This window comes from Mastigoproctus giganteus, chromosome 11, assembly GCF_048544385.1.
Source record: "Mastigoproctus giganteus isolate SK-2022 chromosome 11, ASM4854438v1, whole genome shotgun sequence".
In the NCBI taxonomy this organism is placed as follows: Eukaryota; Metazoa; Arthropoda; class Arachnida; order Uropygi; family Thelyphonidae; genus Mastigoproctus; species Mastigoproctus giganteus.
This window is the reverse complement of record NC_143585.1, coordinates 86913498-86939295: the sequence shown is the minus strand read 5'-3', so window position 1 is coordinate 86939295 and position 25798 is coordinate 86913498. Positions and strand designations below refer to the sequence as shown.

The window sequence follows — 25798 nt, the reverse complement described above, 5'->3', positions numbered from 1 at the left end:
ATTGCCTAGACAAGACAGCAGTAATAGCTCAGATACAGCATGAGTTTGTTAAGGGGAAGTCTTGTCTGACTAATTTGATTGGATACTATGATGTGGTCACAAAGGAGCTGGATGCGAAAAATAATTTTGATATCATATACTTGGATTTCAGGAAAGCTTTTGATACTGTTGCACATGGAAGACTGCTGTACCAATTGAAGTGGTATGGCATTAAGGGCAAGTTACTGCAGTGGATAAAGGGATGGTTGAGTGGGAAACGACAGAGAGTGGTAACCAATGGAAACTGCACTATGTGACTAATGCTATTAGCTGACTCCCTCAGGGTTCAGTGCTGGGCCCATTGTTGTTTTGTGTATGAGTGATATCGATTAAGGTATATTAGGCTTAATGTCCAAGTTTGCAGATGATACAAAGGTTGGCAGAGTTGTTAATGACAGTAAAGATAGTATGCTACTGCAACAGGATCTAGAAAAGTCAGGCAGATGGGCTGAGAAGTGTCAACTGAAGTTTAACGTTGACAAATGCAAAGTACTCCATATGTGCAGCAGTAACCCAAAAGAAATGTACCAACTGTGTGGTACTACACTCGGCGAGGTCCAGAATGAAAAAGAACTGGAGGTAATTGTGTAGTCAGATATTAAGTTCTCTGAGCAGTGCAGACTGGTGGCCAGAGCAGGTGATGGAGTTTTGTCAATGATATATAGGAATTTTGCTAACTGAGACAAGGAAGTGATTATTCCTTTCTATAAGGCAGTGGTCAGGCTACCCCTTGAGTACTGTATACAGTTCTGGAGGCCTCATTTTAGAAAGGATGTAGAATTGCTAGAACGAGTACAGAGAAGGGCAACAAGATTGGTGAGAGGAACAAAGGGGTGCACTTACAAAGATTGCTCAGATTAAGAACCTGAATGGGCATAGATTGAAATTGAGGAAAGACAGTTGTAGAATAGTTGTGCGGAAGTTTGACTTTAGCCAGCAGGTAGTCGATTGCTGGAACATACTTTCATCTGTTGTTATGGAAGTTGATAGCTTAAATAAATTTAAGGCTGAACTAGACAAACATTTGGAGTGACTGAATGGGTGAAATGGGAAGGTTTTTTTTTTTTTTTTTTTGGTTGATGCTGTATAAGCTTGCTTTCTTGCATCATATGCCTCTGCTAATGCTAATAAGTTAACATATTTTATATAATTATGAGTTCTAAAGAATTGCAAAGTGGAATAAAAAGCAAACACATTACTTTCATTAACAAGCTTAAAGTGATAGAACTACTTGAAAATGATATTCATGGAAAAAAAATTGCTGAAGAATTTGGTATTGGCCAACAGACTGTGTCAAATATTAAAAAACAAAAGAATCTAAAAAGACATTTGCTTTAAAATTCGATGTGGGGAGTGATAAATGAAGTTTGTCACATAGACAGACATTAAAAAAGCCAAAAGAAGTGTGCTGGAAGAAGCTGTATTTAAGTGGTACTCAGAAATTGAACAAGTGGATTGGAATGCTATGCCAGTGCCACCTGATAATGTATAAAAACACTCCAATTATCCATCTATTGATGGATAAATATACAGTATTGGCTTTTTATAGTTTTTAAATAAAGGTTCTACAGTGCTATTTTTTTTTTTTTTTTTTTTTTTCATCAGCACTACCTATATTTTATTTATTAAATTTTCCATTTATTTTCTTTCTAAATTTTTTTTTCTTTTAAGGCTATCTTTTGCTTTACTAATTTGGATTATTGCTTAATCCAGATGACCTCTCCCCCAATTAACACAGATTAGTGAGGGTTTACTTTATCCTCACGTGCAAACAGTACAAATAGAGCCCACCTATTTCTTGTGTTTGTCACTATACTTAATCATCCTGTCAGTAATTAAATTTTTTTTTAACTATCTTTGCCTAACAATATTGTCTCAAGGATGTTTGGACACTGAAAACTTTGTACCTGGGAGGTGAAGGGATCGTGACAACTTGTCAAAACTTGAATACATTACAGAAGATTGGAACATAGGCATGTGCCAATTGTACTCATATATTTTCTTCTGTTTTGGCCACTGGTCCACAAACAGGTTGCTTTTACAGGTTCTTCGATTTACATTGCCCCAATTTCTATCTGTTTGCTTATAAATACATAACCATTTGTAACTAAATCCCCTTCATATGGCTCTTTTCTTGGTTACACAGCTGATGATAACTCATCACTTGAAACTTGATGATTCCTTGTAAAAATAAACAAGGTGTACAAACCAAAACAAATTGTCAATGTAGATGGAATCAGTTTATTTTGAAAAAAAAATAAATAATAAATAAATAAATAAAGCCAGATTGATTATTTTTCCAAGAGAGAGAGAGAGAGAGTGTACAGCACGAAATTTTAAACTTGAGTTAATTTAAAATGGAGTTTAGAAATGAGTTTTAAACTCATTTTTAAACATATGTTTAATTAATGTGGTGTGTTTTAAGGCATAATTTCAAGATAATTTAAAACAAAAAACAGGACAATGAGAACTTCACCATGTTCATTTAATATATTCTTTAAAAATGAAAAAATATTTATAAAGCAGAAAATGTGGTTTAACCTATCATAAAATAATTTTGCATTATATAATATATTTGAGGAATAATCAAGCAGTATTGCGATAAAATAAATTGGGAGCTGAAGATTTTATCCAATCATAGTTTATCTGACTTCTTTCTGCTTTAATCTTATTTTGATCAATAAAAAATCTTTATTGATCAAAAACAAAAAACAGGACAATGATAACTTCACCATGTTCATTTAATATATTCTTTAAAAATGAAAAAATATTTATAAAGCAGAAAATGTGGTTTAACATATAAAATAAATTTGGAGCTGAAGATTTTATCCAATCATAGTTTATCTGACTTCTTTCTGCTTTAATCATATTTTGATAAATAAAAAAATCTTTACACATTAAATGTATGTTAAATTTACATAACAAAGTCCTATTAACAGTTTTTACATCTGGACAGTTTATCCCATCAGACCAATGAACGTTGACAAGATAAGGCACTCTGAACACATACTTTAATTAATATAGTGTGTTAAAACTATATTACAGGAAAATAAACATTTTCAAGAATATATAAATAGTTTTTAGTCTAATTGGTAGTATTTATAAATTATAGAATCCTTTTAAATGAATTATAGATTCTTCTGAAATAAAATTTGAAAACTCAATACCAGTGTTTCCAGAAATATTCTTTCCATTCCCTGTTTCCCTTACATGTTGGAATGGCAAAAAAAAGCCAGTTAATGTTTCATTTTCCTAGGTCTGCTTGTGAAATACAAATTTTGGTAAGACAAAAAAAAAAGAAGTCCACTAATTGTAACAAGATACCTTAAGCTAGTCATCATTCCTCTCTTTCTAAAATGAAATTTGCAAGAAAAAAAAACTAATAAGTTATCAATTTGAAATTCCATATCAGTGGAATTTTTGCACATATTTCATACTTTCTCTCAAAGTGGCTTGCATTTTTAAAATTTCATTAGTTTGAATTTGTTGGATAGTTCAGCTTAATTTTGTAGGTATTCACAAGTCATTTTATATACATATTGAATTTTAATTTTTAAATTGTATTATTTCTTCACCTTGAATTCTGATCAGTTAAAATTTTGTAAGCACTTAAGGGAACAAATTTTTCTTCATGTAATTTAAGCATTTTGTTCACCCAGTGCCTATATTATCAAGCTTTCAGAACATTCAGTTTTTAGTTATTGCTTAATGAATAAGAAAAGCACACTGTGCATAACATTATAGTATGCCTCATTTAATGGTGATTTTTTAATAAATTTGAGCAGCCATTCTTTCACAAAAAAAAAAAAAAATGCCACAACACATCAAAAATTAATTCTTGATCAATTTCTTGGTATAAACTTAACTCAGAAGTTTTTTCTAACTAGTAATGAAAATAACATTACAGCCTTGAGCGAATGTAGATGTAGATTGCATGACAAATTGTCCCACCACACATTGCTGTTGTCTCTCCACCATCCACTTAGAATTCTTCCTTTTAGCTCAGTTCACAGGATGGCAATCTTCAAAATTGCACAGCATAGCAGATGCACCACTAAGACAGCTTATAGATGGAAGAGAAGGAAGCAAAATATATATCCAGCTCTTATGCTTATTTTCTTAGCATCAATTCTTGGTGAACTTATATGTCTGAGTGGTTTCTGTGGTGTTAGAAATAAAAATGCTTTTTATAAAATCACATATGGTAGACAGATCTAGTTTGATATTGAAAATTAATTCCTGCAAATGGGGATTGATAAAACTAATGGGTAACCATTACATTTAAAATTTTTAGAAAACTGGGACATTCATGCATCCATGAAAACATGCTACCCTAACTATGTCGGTGCTAGTTTACCACTCCCATTAATGGAGTTACCTTAAGTCAGAATTGTTTGTTGTTTAGAAAGCAAACAAGATGGAATGGGTTACAGAGAAAGCTATCTCCCCCTCCAAGAAATAGATTATTTTTGTCCAGCTGTTAGTAACAGTTACATAGAAAATAATGTTGTATGAAGTATGAAAGCTTACTTCCGTTTTTTAGCATAATGAGAGGATTCCATAGAGAATGCAGAAACCTATTTAGTGTTATATTTATCAACTAGTTGTATTTAGTGTTGGTGACTATATATACTTTTTGTAAGTATAGAAATAAACTAAATATGGTTTATTTTGTGTTTATTTAGTATTTCCTGCATGTAATATTTATGCTTCCACATAATATCCTTCTTACAATATTGAGAATAAGACCTAGATATTGATATTTAGCAGTTTCATTGTAAACCAAATGACCTCATCCCATAATCAAACAAAAAAAAAAAAAAAAAAAAGAAGACTATGAAAACTATGAAAAAAAATAATTTTCTCTTTTTTTTTTTTTTTTTTTTTTTTTTTGTTTGATTATGGAACGAGATCATTTGGTTTACAATGAAACTGCTAAATATCAATATCTAGGTCTTATTCTCAATAGCTGAAGCATAATAGTTGCTCATGCATATTAGGAAGTATGTTCAATATTGCAATTAATTTTCAGGATGTTAATGGCAAGTGAGGAATTATTAAACTTTGGTCAGGTACGAGTATACCTAGATGAAGACTTCACATGCACAGAAAAGTTTACAGTAAGTATTTTGAATAAAATTACTTTTATTTGATTCCTTAGTACACCATAAAAGACTCTGATTATTTTTTTCTGTTTATATCCTATTTTAGTTATACAGGGTGTTTTCTGAGTTACTTAAATTTCTTTGGAATATGACCTTGGATTACCAACATGCTTCATAAATGCCTGATGTCACCTACTGTGCCATTTTTGCATTATGGCAATATAAAGCATTCTGTTTAGTGAAGTCGTTGCAGCTGCTGTTTGTTCTCACTCTTCCCTTGGCAATCAGTAATCCCATGAGTATGCTGACATACATCTGATCTTTGGATAATGTTATGAAAATGAAGTAGTTTCTACAGAGGTGTACCAAAGCTGTGACTATTCCTTAAGTCACAGACACCTTCCTGTCAATTTTTTAGATGATATCTGTTGTGTCATCATTAACAGGGCAGTATTAATATTAGTAGTGGCAAATGGAGTAAAGCAAGCTTATGCAGCATCAGCCTGAAAAGCAATTTGCATTTCATCTATCCATCCACTCCAATAGTTTGCCTAGTTCTTCCTTGGATTTATTCAAACTTTCCACTTCCACAACAACAGATGGAAACTGAACCACCTGTTGGCTGAAGGCAAACTTCTGCACATCTATTCTGCAACCATCCTTCCTCAATTTTAATTTATGTGCCCCTCGTGTGCATAGTCTGAGCAAGAGCAAGAATCCCATCAGCATTTAGTTTTCTCAAGCCATTCAAAGCCTTAAACACCTCAATCAGATTACCTCACAGGTGCCTAGTCTCCAGATGCTGCAATTTGCAGAACTCTAGCCTTTCTTAGTAAGAGCACCCTTTTGTTCCTCTCACCAATCTTGTTGCCATTCTCTGTTCCTGTTCCAGCAGGTGTCTATATCCTTCCTCAAATGAGGCCTCCAGACCTGAATGCAGTACTTAAAATGTGACCTGACCATTGCCTTGTACAATGGAATAATCGCCTCCTTATCCTGCTAGCAGAATTTCTGTGTATCATTCACAAAACCCCATAAGCTGTCTTGTCAGCCTCTGCACTGGTCAGAGAGCTTCATATCCAACTGCACAATTATCCGCAGGTCCTTTTCATTATCCTGAGTGTAGTACTCAGTTGGTACATTACTCTGGGATTACTGCTACTCATGTGCAGTACTTTCCATTTGTCAATGTTACACTTCAATTGCCATTCCTCAGCCCATCTGTCTAATTTTTTCTAGATCTTGTTGCAGCAGTATACCTTCATTACTGGTTACTGACCACCCTACCAACTTTTAAATCATCTACACACTTAGACATTAAGCCTGATATATGTGATATATAAAATACAGAAAACAACAGTGGTCCAGTATCAAACCTTGTGGACACTAATAACATTAGTTCATGAAGAGCAGTGTCCATTAATACCCAAGTGCAGTCTTCTCCCACTCAACTGTCCTTTTATCACTATTAGTAACTTGCCCTTAATGCAAGACTGCTATAGTTTGTACAGCAGTCTTTTATATGCAACAGTATCATTAGCTTTCCTGAAATCCAAGTATATGATATCAACATATACTTGGAAGAAGTTCAACATTACTTCTTCAACCAGTGACTCCATTATTTCCCCTGGGACAGAAGTTAAGCTAGTAGATCTATAATTATGCATGTCACTCTTTGGTTTCCCTTTACAAATTGGAGATATATTTGCATATCTCTAGTATTTTCAAATTGGAGATATATTTGCACATCTACTACACAGGGGTCTTCCCTGAATCCAAATATGCTCTCATAATTATATCTAAAGGTTTGCATACTTCTTTTGCTTCCTCCCTTAATATAATTGGATAGTTACATCAACCCCAGGTGCCTTTTTTGTGTTTAACTTCAATTTCTCTTCCAATTTTTTGCTCTCTCATTAAAAAATCATTTAGCTCCTTGTGAGAGTTTTATAAACTTCAGTCATCTACTTCCCTAAAGAATTCCTCATGTATGAATGTATATGCAAAATACCCATACAGTTTTTCAGCACTCTGAGCAGGATCGTCAACATTAAAACCATCAATATCTACTGGGCCAATGTTGGTTCAAACCCCCCCTCCTTCTAGTGTTTACATAGGTAAAGAAGTCTTTACTTCCTTTTCCAAAGATTTCTCATAATCTGCCTTGGCATGCCTGGCCTTCTTTGTGATGATGATTGCAGAGTAGTTTATATATATAACTACAAAAGGCTTCTGTATCACCTGATAATTTATATGCATCCCATGCATTTTACTTCTCTGCTACATGTTTCTTTAGTTTATCTGCCATCTATTTTGGTCTAAGCTTTGAATGGTATTTTCTTAGTTGGTATGAAAAGCCTAGTAGCTTCTATGATTATGTCTGTGAATGCTTCATGTACACTGACAATGTTGTGGGTCACAGACAGTGGTGTCGCCAGGGTATGGTCCGCATCGTACCTGCGGACCATACCCTGGCATTGTGGCACTTTTTAGCATTATGCAATTGGCATGCCTTTTTTTGTGAATGTAACAATACACTGTCACAATACACTGTGTTGATATGTGATCCTGTAAAATGCCCAGAAATGAGTAGTGCTTTGCTTGTCAGCGTGTGTTGTTGATGACTTGTTTTTGGCCACTTTTCTATCGGCAAGTAGTGATCATCAGGAAGGCTGCTTCTTAGTACCTGTTCATGCCATAAATAACAGGATACAGCTATGCACATACTGTCTTAAATGGACTAAAAAGAATTCTACATTGTTCAGAAGATAAGACTAAACCTCAGTGGTGCCCTCAGAGCTCATACGGAGACTGACTTGACAGTGCCTGCAAATTCTGGTGTGGTAAACCAGGGAGCATAAACTGGCAGCATAAATAAAGGGGGGGGGGAACTAACAGCAAACAGTGAATCAATAAAAATGTCAAATAATTAAACAATATCCATTTTTAAAATTGAAGAATAATTCTACACACTGTTGGATCTTAAACAGAGTCCAATGCAAAGCTCTTAAATCTCTGGAAGCAGTAGTATGCAGTCCTCAGAGTCACAGATGTGTACCTGAAATAAAACAGTTGACAAAGCAATTAAGTAGCATTATTTACTGCCAGAAGACTTTCCTCTTTCAAAAACAACCCTTGAAAAGGCTTGGAACTATTGGAAAATTATATATTCTTCAAGGAAATTATATTCTTGCCCTGAAACAATTTCTGATTTCTGAGATCCTCATATATAGGACAAAAATAAAACATGTGAAGCCATTTGACAAGGGTTAAAGTATATAAGTTCCTTGTTAAAAGAGCCATACCCATATAAAAGTCAGTATTGAACCACTTAAATATGGATTTATTGCTAAGGGTGATAATAGGAATAAATTGTTTTGTAGTTAGTCCCTTTTTGCATTCATTCCATATATTTTGCTACCTACCAGTGAGAAGTTGAAGACTCTGCCTTTTCAGATTTTTGGTCTGTCGATGTGTTAATTATGATTCCATCAAAATCATATGGAATATTCTTTCACAACCTCTGATAGATTATGTTTAAATCAAATGGGGAGAGATCTAGAAGTGACCTGCAGAGAAGAAATTGATAATGTTCTGCGGGGTCTAGTTAAAGCCAGTAAGAAATTCCTTTGTAGAGTCCGAAGTTTAGTCTGGAAGATCGATAAGGAAGCTCTTTCAAACCATGCAGCTGCAACTATGTAAGAATTCACAAAACCACACACCTGTAAAGGATTCATCTAGGTCTGTGGTTTAGCTCCTAGTTCTGTTCTAGAAACCCAAAGCAACATTTAGGAGAAAAGTTTAATCTTCTCAGTCAAGTAGACAATATGCAGGTAAAAGGATATATGATTGTCTACAGTCAAATATTTTCTTCATATTTATTAAAATATATTTTTATAATCAATTTAATAATTAATAAAATAATGTATATAAAACATTAGCATTAAATAATATACAGTCCATTCCGGTTATTTGGGACACGTCGGGACTAGTGCATTTTGGCCCGATTAAGCGGCTGCCCCAATTATCCGAAGTTTCAAATAAATAGTTAAAAATACAATGTACTCCCCTTTTCAATTGGTTCACTGTACAATCAAATCACATTACGACGAACTCAACATAGTAAAGTACCGTTCACGATACGATGTGCAGTAAACGCCGGTCATTGTGATCACGTTTGTGAATTGAATTTTAATTCTATTAAACAGCGATTCTAATTAGCGAAAATAGGAGGAATATTATCCACAGGCTATAAAAGCAAAGATATATTAAGCAGAAATTTACCCTTTATTACGTTACCAATTAAAAAATTAAATGATACGTGAAAATCGGAAGAATATACGTGATAATTGGAAAATTAATACGTACTGTAATATGTACATATGAACTAGTTGACATTTCTGTTCACTGACATTTGTGGGTGAGGGTTAAAATTTAAAACAGTAAAAAGATAAGAAATCAATAACAAAGAACACGGCACACACACAAATTGCAAGTAACACAATACGCGCAAGTGAGAACGGAGTAACAAGTTACAAAGCTTTAAAAATAGGAATGAAGAGATCTGAAAATTAATTTTTTTATATGATTGAAGATTTCATGGAAGTGCAAACACATTTCACCATAATAACCCACAGAATTCCAGCTGTTGGTATAATCGCAAATTCAGTAAGATCGAGTTTACTGTCCGTTTATGATAATTTCACTAACAGAAAAGCCCAATAAACAGGTGACTGCTAATTGTTTTTATTGTTGTGATCTCCAGAATTTCGAACGAACCACGTGGTACCGTTGGAGACAATCATAGGGTAATCTCCAGTGCTGCAGTCTCCTGCCCTGATTAAATGGCATGCTGTCCCAATTAAGCGAAGTAAACCCTGGCTATTTTCTCGATTGGATTCTGTTTTTTTTAAGATTTGCCCCAATTAACCGGTGGCCCAAATAACCAGAATCAACTGTATTTAATAATTGTTAATAATTAATAATAAAATAATGTATATACAAACATTAGCATTAAATAATATATTTAATAATTGTTAATAATTAATAATAAAATAGATGTACAAACAGCATGATGGAACCACCATTGGTCACATCATATGGCCACCTCTGTCTAGCATAGAATATTTTTCCTGATCTCTATTGTGCCACACCTAGGAAATCTTTTTTTTTTTTTAAATAAATAAATACAACAGTGATACCAGAGACCACACCACTGTCATATTTTTGTATGAAATACCTTACCTGTTATGGCATAACATAAAAGTAGCCCACTGCTCTTTTGTTTTTACTCTGTTATAACATTGTACCATGTATAGAAAATAAATTGCATCACATAAAGAATGTGTCAGCCAGTGACTCTTAGCATCATTTGGCCATTCTAATACTAACCTTACTATAACAAACACATAAAAATAAATATCGATTCACCCTTGAAAATTGGAAGATAAACAAAGTTCAGGCCTCTAATAAGCAAAATTCTGGTATCTATTGAGCAAAGAATTGTACTAGTACTGTTTAGCACTACAGAAGCTTTGCCTTTCCTGTCATGGACCACACTTTATTCTTGCTTTTCAAGTTAATTTCAGATTGAAATATCAGGGTGAAATATCACTCTGATATTTCACCCTCTTTCATGCATAGTTCTTTCAGCACACTAGAAAATTATGTCATGATGCCTTTTAAATAGGAAGGCATTGACTTTCTATTGTGGTAGGCTCAGGTACAACTTACCAGACTATTTTGTGGGCGCCTCCATAGCCAGGTGGGCAGGAGCAGCAGTACGTAACTCACGCTTCTTGATTAGGCCGGGGTTCGAGCCCATGATCTCCAGATTCGGAGGATGTGGAAAGGTCAGGGAATGACCACCACATATCCCCAGAGCTATATGGCCTTAGTTGCTAATGTTCCTAAAAAAAACCAAAATAACAAAAATAACTATTTTGTGCATGTAGTACAAAATATGAAGGGATGTCAAAAAATTTGTACCCCAACCTAGATAAAACATCAGTAGGAAGGTGCCATTTTTAATATAAGTTGTCTACATATTCAATAACTAACATGTGAAATTTCATTTCTATAGGTGATTGTACACCAGAGGTTGGAGCCTGGTATCTGATTAAGGATGCTATGGTTGACAAAATGGAGTATCAAGCAGTGATCAAGTTCCTGCATTTGCAGGGCAAGAAAGTTTAGGAAATTGATGAAGAAATGAAAGCTGTGTATGGGCAGAATTGTCCATCCTTTGACACTGGGAGTCCATTGAGGTTGTACAAGTGTCTTTGATGAGCCAAGAGAAGGAAGGTCATCAACATCCACAGACAGTGAGACAGTTTCAAAGTTTGAGCAGCTTGTGCTGAGTGACAGGCGTGTCACAATTCATTTCATTGCAAATGCAGTGGGAATTAGTTATGAGTCTGAGCATTTTACATGACCATCTGCACATGTCTAAGGTCTCTGCATGATGAGTTCCAAGATTGCTGACACCTTTGCAGAAGCACAGTCGAATGCAATGTTGTCATTAACTGTTGGATTTGTGTAATGCGGATGTTGAGAACTTTTTCAATCAGTTGGTGACAAATGATGAATGTTGGGCATACCAGTATGATCCAGAGACTAAAGACATGTCAAAGTGCACCTCCATAGCCAGGTGGGAAGGAGCAGCAGTGCGTAGCACACGCTTCTTGATTAGACTGGGGTTCGAGCCCGTCATCACCAAATACGGAGGATGCAGAAAGGTCAGGGAATGACCACCGCATATCCCGGAGCAATATGGCCTTAGTTGCTAATGCTCCTAAAAACCAAATAACAAACAAAAACAAAAAACATGTCAAAGCAGTGAAAGCACACCTCCTCCCTACCTCCCAAAAAGGCAAAGACCACTCTATCTACGAAGAAGGTAATGTTGTCTGTTGTTTTGGGACAGAAAAGGGATTATCTTGACATATTACCTACCTTGTGGTTCCACACTTACCGGAGAATACTACAGAAATCTTTTGAAAAAGTTACGCAATGTTTTGAAGGTGAAAAGGCGTTTAATGTTAACCAAAGGTGTATCTCTTCTGTCAGACAATGCACTGTATCACACGGCCTCTGCCACCACTAACTTTGTTGCCCAGTGCAGCCTTCGAACTGCTGCAGCACCCACCCTATTCTTCTGACCTAACACCATCAGACTTCTTGTTTCGAGAAATGAAGAACCCATTGCATGGACGCCGCTTTGATTCGTCTCAGGAAGTCATCAATGAAGTGGAATCGTGGTTTCAGGCAAAAAGTATGGACTTCTATGATCAAGGCATTAAACAACTGATCCACAGATGCGAGAAATGTGCTACTATACATGGAGAGTACACAGAAAAGGATTAAAGTTCCTGTGAAGTGTCACCTTTCTAGAGCTATTGTTTTAGGTAAGGGTGCGAAATTTTTTGATATCCCTTCATAGTTTCGCACTTTTATGCTATTTTGTACAAAAGAATATAAATTATTCTTTGCATTTAGTAATAACTGTGTAATAATTATTGGTATTTTGTTAATTCTTAAATAAATTTCATTACATTGCACTTTTTTGTAGGTTTATATTATTATTTTATTAGTGTTTTTTGTTTTATTTATTTTCAGAAATATGTTATTGATTTTATGTTGTTTTTTCAGGCCCTTGGAAATCTATACTTTGTACATAATTCTCTGAAGAATGTACAGATCTGGGACTTCAAAGGTGAGAGATCTTCAGAGATCTTTTTTTCCACTTCCCTCAGAATTTGATCTTGCAAAATATCACATTTCTGTAAATATACAAATTATAAGAAATTTTGTAAGAAATTTTAAGACTGATACAAATCATAAATTAGTGATGGTTTTGATATTAGTTTTAGTACTGTATTGGAAAAATAATGTGAAGAAGCATGCTTATGTAGCACCAGCAAAAAAAAAAAAGAAGAAAAAAAGTAATAATAAAAATATATTAATTAATTTAAAAAATAAAGTAAAGTAACCAGTATCACTGCTCTTATTTCATTTACCTGTTTCTTTCAATATTATACAATTCCTCCTTAAATTTAAATACCTTTCAGATTACACAAGAGTAGATGGAAGTTTATTCAAAATCAATCTCTAACTTAGAATAAGCATTTTAACTAAAGGATGATTTTGATATGTAGCCTACAATTATCGTTTCTCAGTTTAAATTTATTACGACTTTGTGTGTGTGTATTTTGACTAAGAGTAAAATTCTCTCGTTATTTAGTTTAAGGTGTTTCATTGAAGTGTTTAAAGACCTGAAATGTGTTAGCAAATATTTCAAGGCTTTAAACACCTCAATGAAGTCACACTGCAGATGCCTAGTTTTTGAATGCTATAGCTTTCAGAACTCAAATCTCTCTTAATTAGAATACCCCTTTGTGCTCCTTAACTAATCTCGTGCCTTTTCTCTTTACCCTCTCCACCAGGTCCACATCTTTTCCAAAATGTGGGCCTCAATAATGTATGAAATACAGTAAAACCTGATTACTTTGAAGCTCAGAGGACCATTTTTTAAAAATTTTATTTATTTTTATTTAAATGGTTCAAATATTCAAACAAGATAAATATATGTCAATACTATTAATTTAATTTTTACCAGATACTCTTATTGTACTGTATAGGATTTTTGCAATTCTTTCATTTAAAATGTTAATCTTTTAGTTCTGTAAATTTTTCCGTGGTATAATTGTTATGAGAAAGCTGAGGATTTATGTGGAAATTCAAATTATTTCACATAATAACAAAGATTATTGTTTTGTTTTTTCCACCATAATAGAAATATCTTGCAGCTCAATATGTCTACATATATGAGCTATATATCAGCACATTCATAGCTTCTGCATGCAAATATTGCAGCATTGGATTTTTAATCCACTTGGAGGGAAACCATTCTGCTTTTAGAACTTTTTTTTTTCCATTTAGACAGAAGAAAAGCCAGATATTTTTGTCAAGCAACCTTCACTGGAGAGTAATTAATTCAGTCATAGTGAGAAGAAAGCCCAAAAATGTCTCTTCCATTTTCAATCCAGATTGACTCAATCCTGCTGTTTTCAATCATCATCATCTGTCATCATTCCGCTATTCCACAGGTCGACAAGAATAGACGAAAAATGTGGTGCTGGTTTCACCAGCTGTATGCTAACTAAATTAGTGCACTAATAAAGAAGGTTTTAGGGAGTGTTGTTCAAAAAGAAGTTATATTTTAGATAAAATAAGTGTTGGTGAGTGACAGGTTAAGATTTGGGACCTAAAGACGGTTTCATTTTCTGACTGTGAATGTTTTTTAAAATTTCTGCCATATACTATTATTATCCTTGAATATAGAAACACATAGGAAATTTCAAGGTCAATAAATTTTTGAGGAACTATGATCAGTCACTGGGACTTCTTAACAGAACAGTTGTGCTATTTGATAGTTTTGCCGTAGAGGTTTTCAGGATACCAATTTGTATTTAAAAATACTTGCTTGTTGCTGAGTTATTAATTTTTGTAAATTTCAAGGTCACTGTAATTCTACCGAGTCAGCCATTTGGATTTATCCTTCATGAGATAAAAGAACTACAGCAGTGTTCAGAACTACACCTGCATGTTTAGTGGTGACTAGCAAATCAGCATAAATTGTATAAAATTGTTAATTTACATCTTTGCAATAGATAACAGTCGAAGGGTTATTTGAATCTGGGAGGAAGGAGATAGGGAATATCAAGACACAAGCTAAAGTTGTTGATTTAGTATATACGTGGATAGAACTGCAATGTCATGAGGAAGCTTCACCATTGAATAAAAGCTACCACATCTGTGTGGCTGTGGCAGGTTTGGCAGATCGGCAGCTTAAATTTATTGCCTTCAATAGAAAAAGAAGCCTCAAAACTAATAAGCCCAGATGTGACCCAGCTGATGTTATTGGTGGTATCTGTGACGCTAACAAGCCTGATGATGACATGTATAAAACTAGTCACACTCAATATTATGACACTGTCAGGAAAAATTAAGGTAAGGAGTGTGTAGACATCTTAAAGGACAGAAAAATAAACATACTTGGATTGAGCAAATCAAAATGGAAAGGAGATGGGTGTAGACAGTTATGAAGAGGCTATTACCTAAGGAAATGGGTGTAGAGAGTTACGAGGAGGCTATAACTATATTGATCTGGGGGTGATGTAGGGTGAGGAAGGATGTAGCCATCATTATAGATCACAGGATTAAGGAAAGGCTACCGGAGGTGAATAATATAAGTGACAGACTCATGTCAATTAAACTGCAAATGAATGACAGTGAAACATTGAAGATAGTACAGTGTTACGCACCGCAAACCAGTTGTGAAGAAATGGAGAAGCTAGAGTTTGAGGACAAGCTCGAAGAGAATGTCACAGGTGGAGATATAGTCATCATGGGTGACCTGAACGCAAAAGTCGGAGTGGAGAGAGACAAGGACTAGAATGTGTTATGAGTCCACATGGTTGGGAACCTAGGAATGATGATGGTGACAGGCTGTTGGATTTCTGTTTACGGAACAGCTTGGTCATAGAAAGCACCCAGTTCAAGAAGAGAAAGAGTCACAAAGTGAAAGATACGGTTGGGGCGGCCAACGGGAATCCCTCGACTATATACTCGTGAATAAAGAGCAACATACTAGAGTTTGAACAGGCTAAGAGTAGAAAACTTGCTTCTTGCCCTAATGGTAGCCGAGCATTCTGGTCTCTTGCCAAAGCTATTGGCCGCAACTTTTGCCCATCTCTGCTCCCACCTCTGTCCAAACCAGATGGTTCTGTTGTCACTTCAGCCAAGGATAAAGCTGACCTGCTAGCATCCCGTTTTTCTTCGAGCTCATGTATTAATGATCTTGGTAAAACACCTCCCACCATTCCTAACACACTCCATTCAATGCCTCCTGTGGTCTTCCATCAAAAGGATATCAGAAGGATTTTGATGAATCTTGATGCTAAGAAAGCTCCAGGTCCTGATGGTATTTCTCCACTTGTTCTCAAAACCTGTGCTCCTGAACTTACTCCTATTCTTTGCCGCCTTTTTTTTTTCACTTTCTTATTCCAAAGGTGTTTTTCCTTCTGCTTGGAAATTTGCTCATATCCAGCCAGTTCCTAAAAAGGGTGACAAATCCCTCCCATCCAATTATCGTCCCATTGCAATTACTTCTACTCTTTCTAAAGTAATGGAGAAATCAATTAACCGCCAACTCTTAAACTACCTAGAAACCTTCCGTCTGATCAACGATCGCCAGTATGGATTCCGTCAGTGTCGATCCACTGGTGATATTCTGGCTTATGTTACCCATTTATGGACTAATTCAATGGAAAGGTTCGGTGAAACACAAGTAGTTGCTCTTGACATCTCAAAGGCTTTTGATCCTGTTTGGCATAAAGGTCTTCTAAACAAGCTTCCATCTTATGGTTTGCCAACTGTTTTTAGTAATTGGTTATCCAGTTTTCTCTCTGATCGCTCACTGAGGGTGATGGTAGATGGCTCTCTGTCTTCTAACTTCTCCACTAATGCCGGTGTCCCCCAAGGTTCAGTTCTTTCCCCCACTCTTTTCCTCTTGTATATCAATGACCTTCTTCCATTGACTGGAAATCCTATCTATAGTTTTGCCGATGATAGCACATTGCATTCAACTTTCCATTTTGAGAAACCTTGTCCAGCTCAATCAGCTTCAAGTTCTCGAAAATCTGCTGCCAATTCCTTAAATGCTGATCTTCAGGTAATTCTCCAGTGGGGCAAAGACAACTTAGTTGATTTCAACCCTTCTAAAACTCAATCTTGTCTTATATCTCGCAAAAAGGATTCTTCTGCTCCTATGCTTATCTTTAGTGACACTCCGATTTCTAGGCAAAATGATATTTCTCTTTTGGGGATTACCCTGACTTCTAATCTCTCTTGGCACAAGCACATTACAAATATTGCTTCCTCTGCATCTAAAAAACTTGGTTTTCTCTTTCGCTCTTGGCGTTACTTTTCTTCCAAACAGCTGCTCACTCTGTATAAATCGCAAATCCACCCTGCCATGGAATATTGTTCCCACATCTGGGGTGGTGCCCCCAAAACCTCTCTCAGGCTTCTTGATTCCATTCAGAAGAGGGCAGTTTGGTTAATTAATGATTCATCTCTAACAGAGTCTCTCCACTCGCTTTCTCATAGACGCACTGTTTCTGCTGCATGCCTCTTGTACAGATACTTCCATGGGCACTGTTCTTCTGAATTGGCTTCTATAATTCCCGCTCTCTCTTTCAAAACAGTCCGAACACGTGCCACCACCAGCCAACATCCATTTACTGTCCAACTTCAAACCCACAGAACCAACTTTTCATCTTCCTCATTTATTCATTCAACTGCCGTTTTCTGGAACAACCTTCCTTCATACGTATTTCCTGAAAATTACAATCTACAGAAGTTCAAGTCCAATATCAACAAATATCTTCTTTCGTCTTCTCAACCTCCAACCCAAGCACGGTACTAAGTACTATAGGTTATAATACCTCGTGTTTGGGGTTCTCATAAAAAAAAAAAAAAAAAAAAAACAACATAGAAGACTAGTGGAGATCAAGCAAATACTTGCTGGATGAGAATGAGAACCTAATAACCAAGGATGAAGAGATAAGAGAAACATGGAAGAAGTATTTTGAAAATCTGTTGAACGTGCAGGACAGCCAGCAAATGGGACAAAGGCAGGTTGATCATAAAAGAGGGGATGAAAGAAAATACAGAGAGAGAGACCAGACAGACTTGACGTGGAATGATGTAGTTCAGACATGGAAATACATCAAGACAGGTAAATCTGCTGGTATAGATGAGATAAATGGAGAGAGCTGCTGAAGGCTACAGGCAAGGCAGGGATAGCGTGGACATACAGACCGTTCTGTAAGATCTGGGATGAGAGATAGGTGCTGAAGGACTGGAAAGGTTTGATCATCCCTTTGTTCAAAAAGGGGAACAAGAAAAAGTGTTCCAATTATAGAGGCATCACATGTGAGTAAGCTGTATGAGAGAGTGTTAGAGCCAAAGATAAGAGGAACAATTGAAAATAGGATAGCTGAGGAACAGTATGGCTTTAGGCCTGGCAGACTGACGGTGGATCTAATTTTCTGCATCAGGCAACTGATAGAAAAGTGTTATGAACACAATAAATAATTATGAATGGCATTTTTGGACATAAAGAAGGCGTTTGATGCCATAAAGAGAGAGAGAGAAAGTGTGGGAAGTTTTGAGAAACTTGGGGATAGAGTTGAAAGATCTTGTGGAAAGAATTGAGAATATGTACACCAATACAGTGACAAAGTAAGAACAGTAGGTTGACAGAGAACTTTGAAATAACATCAGGTTTGAGGCAAGGAAGCATCCTGTCACCACTACTGTTCATAGCTGTTATGAATGATGTGTAATGTAGAGTGATGGAACAACTTGGACAGGACCAGATGAAAGTCGTGCTCTTCACAGATGACCTCTATATATGGGGTGAGACCAGGGAACAAGTGCAACTGCAAGTTGATATATGGGCTAGGATGGCCAATGAATTTGGACTGGTTATCAGTCAGGAGAAGAGTGAAGTAATGGTTCTAAAGAGGAGTGGCGAACCTGACGGATACATTACAATGGTAGTGAAAGAGCTAAAAATGGTTAACAACTTCAAGTATCTAGGAAGTACCATTACAAAGACTGGAGTGATAGATGAAGAAATAAGTAGAAAGATACAAGTGTGCAGGAATTTCTATAGGCTGACAAGAGATCTGATCTGAAACAGGAACATACCATTGAAGTGTAAGAAGGCTATATATCAGGCCTATTACATACCAATTCTGGGATATGCATATGAAACTTGGAATATGAGGAAAAAGGATGAAAGCAGAATTCAGGGGGGCTGAAATGAGATTTGCGAGGTTTTTTTGCTGTTTTCAATCATGGGTCAAAACGGTGATCAGAAAAACCAGTAGCGAAAGTATTAAAAGAATGATATTTTCTTTTTTATGTATGTGTACATAACTGCTAAAGAGAATACCAATATTTTGAAATATTATTTGCTGTTTAATACTTGCAATCCATATAAAAATGCCACGTGTGTACCCTGTGCTCATGAAAGATGTTTTATATGTAAACACCTTTGACGAAAATCAGAACCATTTTAAAATTTAACAGCTAGAACCAAAATCATGAACGATGTAATGTTTTATGCTCATGCCTGCTCTACCAAATCAGTGTTAGTAACATTAGTGTCATACTTCAGTCTGAAATATTTAGTATGAACAATGTAATGTTTTATGCACACGCCTGCTGCTTACTTTACTGAATCAACGTTTGGAAGAGGTTAGGCCAATAGCCTAATTTCCCATTTGTTGAATAGTATGATTGCAACAATACAAGTATTTGTATTGTTACAATTTGCATTTTCATTACATTCCATTGTTGGGTGCCTAGATGCTTTCATATCAATAATTTTCTGAGTAGTGAAAGGGACTGAATGCCACACTGCCATCTTGTGCTTGTACGTTGTTGAGTACATGAATAAGACGAACTGAGGGATCAGCAATTTTCAGTTACAGATCATTACGATCATGAAAGAGCACCAAGAGTTCAACATTGTCAACATCTCAAGAAAACTATCCGTCGACATGCTCAACAGCATTGAGATCATAAGTCAAGAAGCCGCCTAATACTTGCTACATCAGCAGTGATAGTATACATTTCCACTGTTTGGCCGATCGAGCAACAGAGAATGAGGATGTTCAATGAAGAGGTAAACAAAGAGAACCTTCCAGAGGATTTGTGTGACATGGAAAGAGAATTGGTTTGACAAATACGAGAAGAGACCACACCACTTGGATCATGTTACTCTGTTATGTTTTGTCACAAATTACACATGCAGCACTAATAAGATATGCAAGAAACATGAGATATGCAATAGCGAAGGTGTGGGAAGTTTTGAGAAACTTGGGGATAGAGTTGAAAGATCTTGTGGAAAGATTCTCCACACATAATCAGCAATTGAAAGTACGACTTGGTTCAGGATCTCAACAAGTACAAGCGCAAGATGATAATGCTGCATATTCCATTTTGCAATGAGAAAACAGATACTGCCAGAGATGACGTGTCAAGATCTATCACGACAATGAGGAGCTCATACTAGAACAGCATAAATTATACCCAAGTCGTTATACATATAACGACTTGGGTTATGTAACATAAATAATTAGTAAAAAATAAATAATTAATACTTAACTTGATACGGAAGTTATATAAAGGGATTTCGTAGATAACACTCGATACTGAAACATAAATATAGCGTTATAACTGTGTTGGGATATAAGTTTAGGGTTTTAATTTTGTACTGAAATTGAAATTTTATTGAAATTAAATCGAAATCATGACTCTGACCAGAGCAGCAAAGCAAAAGGTTCAAGCTAATGGGAGTGCTGTGGCTCAGGGGAGAACTGAGGGGGGCAGTTGCCCTCTGAATCACAGCCTATTAAAACGCACTACTTGCTTGATGTTTGTGGAGCAGTCAGGTACGGGACATGACACTGCCATGGGGGATGTCTTTGTGTGCGCGCGATGCAAGGAGTGTAAGGAAATCAGACGACAACTCAGCATTGTTATGGGCCTATATGAGAGCTTGAAGGACAGGGTGGATGCCCTCGAAGGATTAAAAGTGAGGGCCCATCAAGCCCTCAGCTGCCCACACCAATGTCAGAGTTTGCACTTGGTCATCACGCAACACAGCGGCAGCCCCCAAAGCAGAGTGCGCTGGTCCCAAAGGAACTAGTAGTTGTTGGTGACTATTATCAGGGAAACGGGAAACTTGCTTCGTAAAAAGGATAGGTGGAACAGGACCAGGGTATGTCTGCCAGGGGCAAAGGTTGATGACGTTGTAGAGCAGATATCATCTTTTAAGGGCACAAAAGGTGATATAGTTGTACAGGTTGGCACTAATGATATTAAGAGTAGGAGACCGGCGGAATTACTTAACAAGTACAGGTCACTGTTGAAAAAAAAGCCGTGAATTAGGGTTGAATTTGAAAGTGTCTGCAATTCTGCCAAGACACGATAGGAGGGAGTATATGATGAGAGCCCTGTCGATCAGTTCGGCCCTGGAAAGATTGTGCAAGGCTCAAGGGGTAGAATTTTTTTCAGCCTGGTCTGTACTTGTTAACAGGAGAGACTGCTTCTACAGGGATGGGATACACTTAAATAGAAAGGGTGCAAGAATGTTTGCTGATGCTATCGAGGCAGTGTTAGGTGGGTTGGAAAACTGCTAGATTGGGGGGATACAAGGACTAATAGATTAACAGTAGCCACTGGCAGAAGTGAAAGGGATTCTTGCACTGCTTCTATTGGAATGAGCCGCAGCCTGGAAAATAAGATGCAGGATATTTCAGAGAGTGCTGGGAATCATTGGGGTACAACTAAACACATAGGTTGTGTTAGGGTAGCTAAGAAAAAGAACAGATGCATGTATACTTACGTGTACACCAATGCTAGGAGTTTAGTAAATAAATTTGATGAATTTGAGGTATTGCTCAAAACATCAAAGGCAGATATTGTGGGGATTTCAGAGACGTGGTGTCACACAGATATAAGGAATGCAGAACTGGAATTTGGGGAGTACAATGTCTACAGAAAGGATAGACAGAATAGGAAGGGAGGAGGGGTTATGCTATTAGTTAAGAAATACATCAAATCCAAGGAAGTGAGCCAGTCGACATTGCTGGACAGTGCAGTGTCGAGTCAGTTTGGTCTGACATAAGCATTGGGAGATCTAAATTGAGAGTAGGAGTGTGCTATAGGCGTAATGACTGTGATGAGTATAATAAGAAACTGTACGGGGAAATAGAGTGGGCCAGTAAATCAGAGAGTCTTATAATGGGGGATTTTATTTTCCCAGATATTGACTGGAATTTGGGGGCTGGTCACTCACACATTATCAAGGCTTTTGTGGATTTATTGGATGATTGTTTTCTACATCAGCATGTTCGGGAGGCAACTAGACTGAGTAATACTCTTGATTTGATTATCAGTAGTGATTCTTCATGCATTAAGAATCTGCAGATAAATGAACCACTAGGTGGCAGTGATCACAGTGTGCTGAAGTGGGATTTACTCAAAGAGGTAACAACCATTAGGGGTAAAGGGAAGGGTTATTGCTTTCGTAAAGACGACTACGATGGACTGAGACAGTATTTAAATTCTATACAGTGAGACCAATCGCTGTTGTTACCAACAGCAATTTCAAAATGGGAAGCATTCAAAGAACTTATCTTGGAAGCTACTAGGCTTTACATACCAACTAAGAAATATTGTTCAAGGTTTAGGCCTAAGTGGATGTCAATTGAACTAATGAGACATATGGCAGAGAAGAAAAATGCATGGGATACATACAAATTAACACATGACACAGAAGTCTATGATAGATACAAGTTGATCTGTAACCACGTTACAAAGGAGGTTAGGCAGGCGAAGGCAGATTACGAGAAATCTTTGGCAAGGGATGCAAAGAAAAACAGCAAAGAGTTCTTTACTTATGTAAACTCTAGAAAGAAGGGGATGAATCAGATTGGTCCACTGGATATTGATGGTTCAACTGTTGATGATCCTGCTCAGGTAGCTAACAAACAGAATGAATATTTTGCATCGACATTCACACATGATTAGTTATTCAGTGAGGGGAATACCTCTGGCATTGAATACAGAAGTATTCAACTCTGGGAGTAAGCTAGAGAATCTTGTAATAACTGAGAGTAAAGTGGAGGAGAAATTGTCGAAGATAAATACAAGAAGGCACCTGGGGTGGTTGGGATCTATCCAGTTATATTAAAGGAGGCAGCAGAGGAAGTAAGCAAACCCTTAGCCATAATTATGAGAGCTTCCTAGGACTCAGGGGAAGTACCCATGGACTGGAGATGTGCAAATATGACGCCAATTCACAAAGGAGGATCAAATGGCAACACAAGTAATTATAGACCTGTTAGTTTAATTTCTGTTCTGGAAAATTAATGGAGGCACTGGTTAAAGGAGCACTGCAGGATCATCTAGACAAGACTTCAGTTATAGCTCAGACACAGCATGGTTTTGTTATGGAGAAGTCTTGATTGGATACTATGATGCAGTCACAAAAGAACTGGATGCAGGGAATAACTTTGATATTATATACTTGGATCTTAGCAAGGCTTTTGATACTGTTGCACATGGAAGACTGCTGCACAAATTGGAGCAGTGTGGCATTGGAGGCAAATTGCTGCTATGGATAAAGGGGTGGTTGAGGGGGAGAAGACGGAGAGTGGTAATCAATGGACACTGCACATCGTGGACTAATGTTATTAGTGGAGTCCCTCAGGGTTCAGTATTGGGTCCTTTATTGTTTTCTGTATTTATAGATATTGATGATGGTATATCAAGCTTAATTTCCAAGTTTGCAGACGATGCGAAGGTTGGCAGGGTTGTCAAGGACACTACTGACACTATGCTACTGCAACAGGATCTGGAAAGGTTGAGCAGATAGGCTGAGAAGTGGCAAATGAAGTTTAACATTGACAAATGTAAAGTACTACATATGGGAAACAGCAACCCAGAGCAACGTATCAACTCTGTGGTACTACACTGACAGTGGCAGAAAATGAAAGGGACCTGGGGGTGGTTGTGCAGGCAGATATGAAGTTTTCTGAGCAGTGCAGACGTACTGCAAGAGTCGCTCATGGTGTATTGTCGATGATATATAGGAATTTTTCTAGCAGGTATAAGGAGGTGATTATTCCCTTGTATAAGGAAATGGTCAGGCCACACCTAGAGTACTATATACAGGTCTGGAGGCCTCATTTCAAGAAGGATGTAGAGATGCTGGAACGAGTACAGAGAAGGGCAACAAGATTAGTGAATGGAACAAAGGGGTGCTCTTACGAAGAAAGGCTTAAGTTTTGCAAATTACAGTGTCTGGGGACTAGGCACCAGCAAGGTGATCTGATAGAGGTGTATAAAGCCTTGAATGGTTTGAGCATGCTCAATGCTGATGGGATTTTTCCTCTTGCTCAGAGTAATCACCTGGGAGGGCATAAATTCAAATTGAGAAAAGACAGATGTAGGATAGACGTGAGGAAATTTGCCTTTAGCCAGCGGGTGGTTGGTTGGTGGAATAGACTTCCATCCCTTGTCGTGGAAGTTGATAGCCTAAATAAGTTTAAGGCTCAACTGGACAGGTATTTCGAATGAACAGATGTGTGAAGTGGAAGTGGTTATTTTTTATTTATTTATTTATTATTTTTATTTTTTATTTTTTATTTTTTTTTGGCTGATGCTGCATAAGCTTGCTTTCTTGCATCAAATGCGTCTACTAATGCTAATTGTATGAATTGGACTTGGACATTCATAAAACAATTGAAATATGTAAGAAGATGTGCCACGACAACGACAATGGCGACTCTGACAAAGCATACGGTAATGACCCGTATAGGTTTGTAATGTGACTGCAAGAAGAAGACCCCTTTTGAAACTTTTACACACACACACACATCCTACACAGCGAGATTAATGAAGGTTTAAAGCTTGCATGCTCAGCCGACTCCGCACTATTGCAAAGAAATGCAAAAATTTGATGACCAATGAGGACTTCTGCAACTTAATGAGAATGGCCAATGACAAGCAAAAGATTCTACTCATTCATGTAATTTGGAGTCTGTTACTCCCAATAGCAAACCGATTCAAATATTCTTGACTGGCCCAGCTGGTTGCGGAAAATCATTTTTGATTCACCTCTTGATGGAAACATACAACCACTTCAGTAATACAGATGGGTACTGTAACGCCTACATTACATGTGATTCAACTGGTAAGGCTGACATTATGATAGACAGAAGTACTGTGCACCCTACCCTCAAGATATACATTTTGAGAAATCTGCCTCTGTCAAGAAGGATGTAGAGTCTCACAACAATACAGATCACTGTTTAAGTACGTCAAAGTGCTAATAATCGATGAAGTCAATGTGATCCGTGCTGCTGAGCTGTTATCCTAAATGGACGTGAAGTCAAAACAGATAACTGGAAATGTCGAAACGTGCTTCGGTGGGCAGGACATGTTCCTAATCGGGGACTTATGTCAGCTGTCTCTGGTTTGAGTGACCCCAATCTATAAACAGATAAAGCAGTGTATCGCTGCTTTATTTGTTTATAGACTGAAGCTTTTGACACTGTTGCGCATGGAAGACTATTGTACAAATTGGAGCAGAATGGTATTAAGGGTAAGTTGCTACAATGGATAAAAGGATGGTTGAGTGGGAGAAGACAGAGGGTGGTAATCAATGGGTGCTGCTCTTCGTGGACTAATGTTATTAGTGGAGTCCCACAGGGTTCAGTGTTGGGCCCACTGGCGTTTTGTATATTTATCAATGATATTGATGAAGGTATATCAGGCGTAGTGTTGAAGTTTGCAGATGATACAAAGGTTGGCAGGGTTGTTAATGACAATATTGGCAGTGTGCTACTGCAACAGGATGTAGAAAATTTGGGCAGATGGGCTAAGAAGTGACAACTGAAGTTTAACCTTGACAAATGCAAAGTACTGCATATGGGTCGAAGCAACCCCAGAGAAACGTACCAACTGTGTGGTACTACACTTAAGGTGGTAGAAAATGAAAAAGACCT

General features: G+C 36.9%; 1 protein-coding gene across 2 annotated transcripts in view; it reads left to right on the top strand.

Moving 5' to 3' along the window:
- Nucleotides 1-25798, top strand: part of 5PtaseI (inositol polyphosphate-5-phosphatase A) — a 400034-nt gene that overhangs the window by 91740 nt on the left and 282496 nt on the right. For both annotated transcript variants that reach the window (XM_090385500.1, XM_090385499.1), the window contains exons 4-5: nt 5072-5159; nt 12795-12858. In XM_090385500.1, the coding sequence (XP_090241626.1) occupies nt 5072-5159; nt 12795-12858 (152 nt within the window). The remainder of the gene's footprint in view (nt 1-5071; nt 5160-12794; nt 12859-25798) is intronic.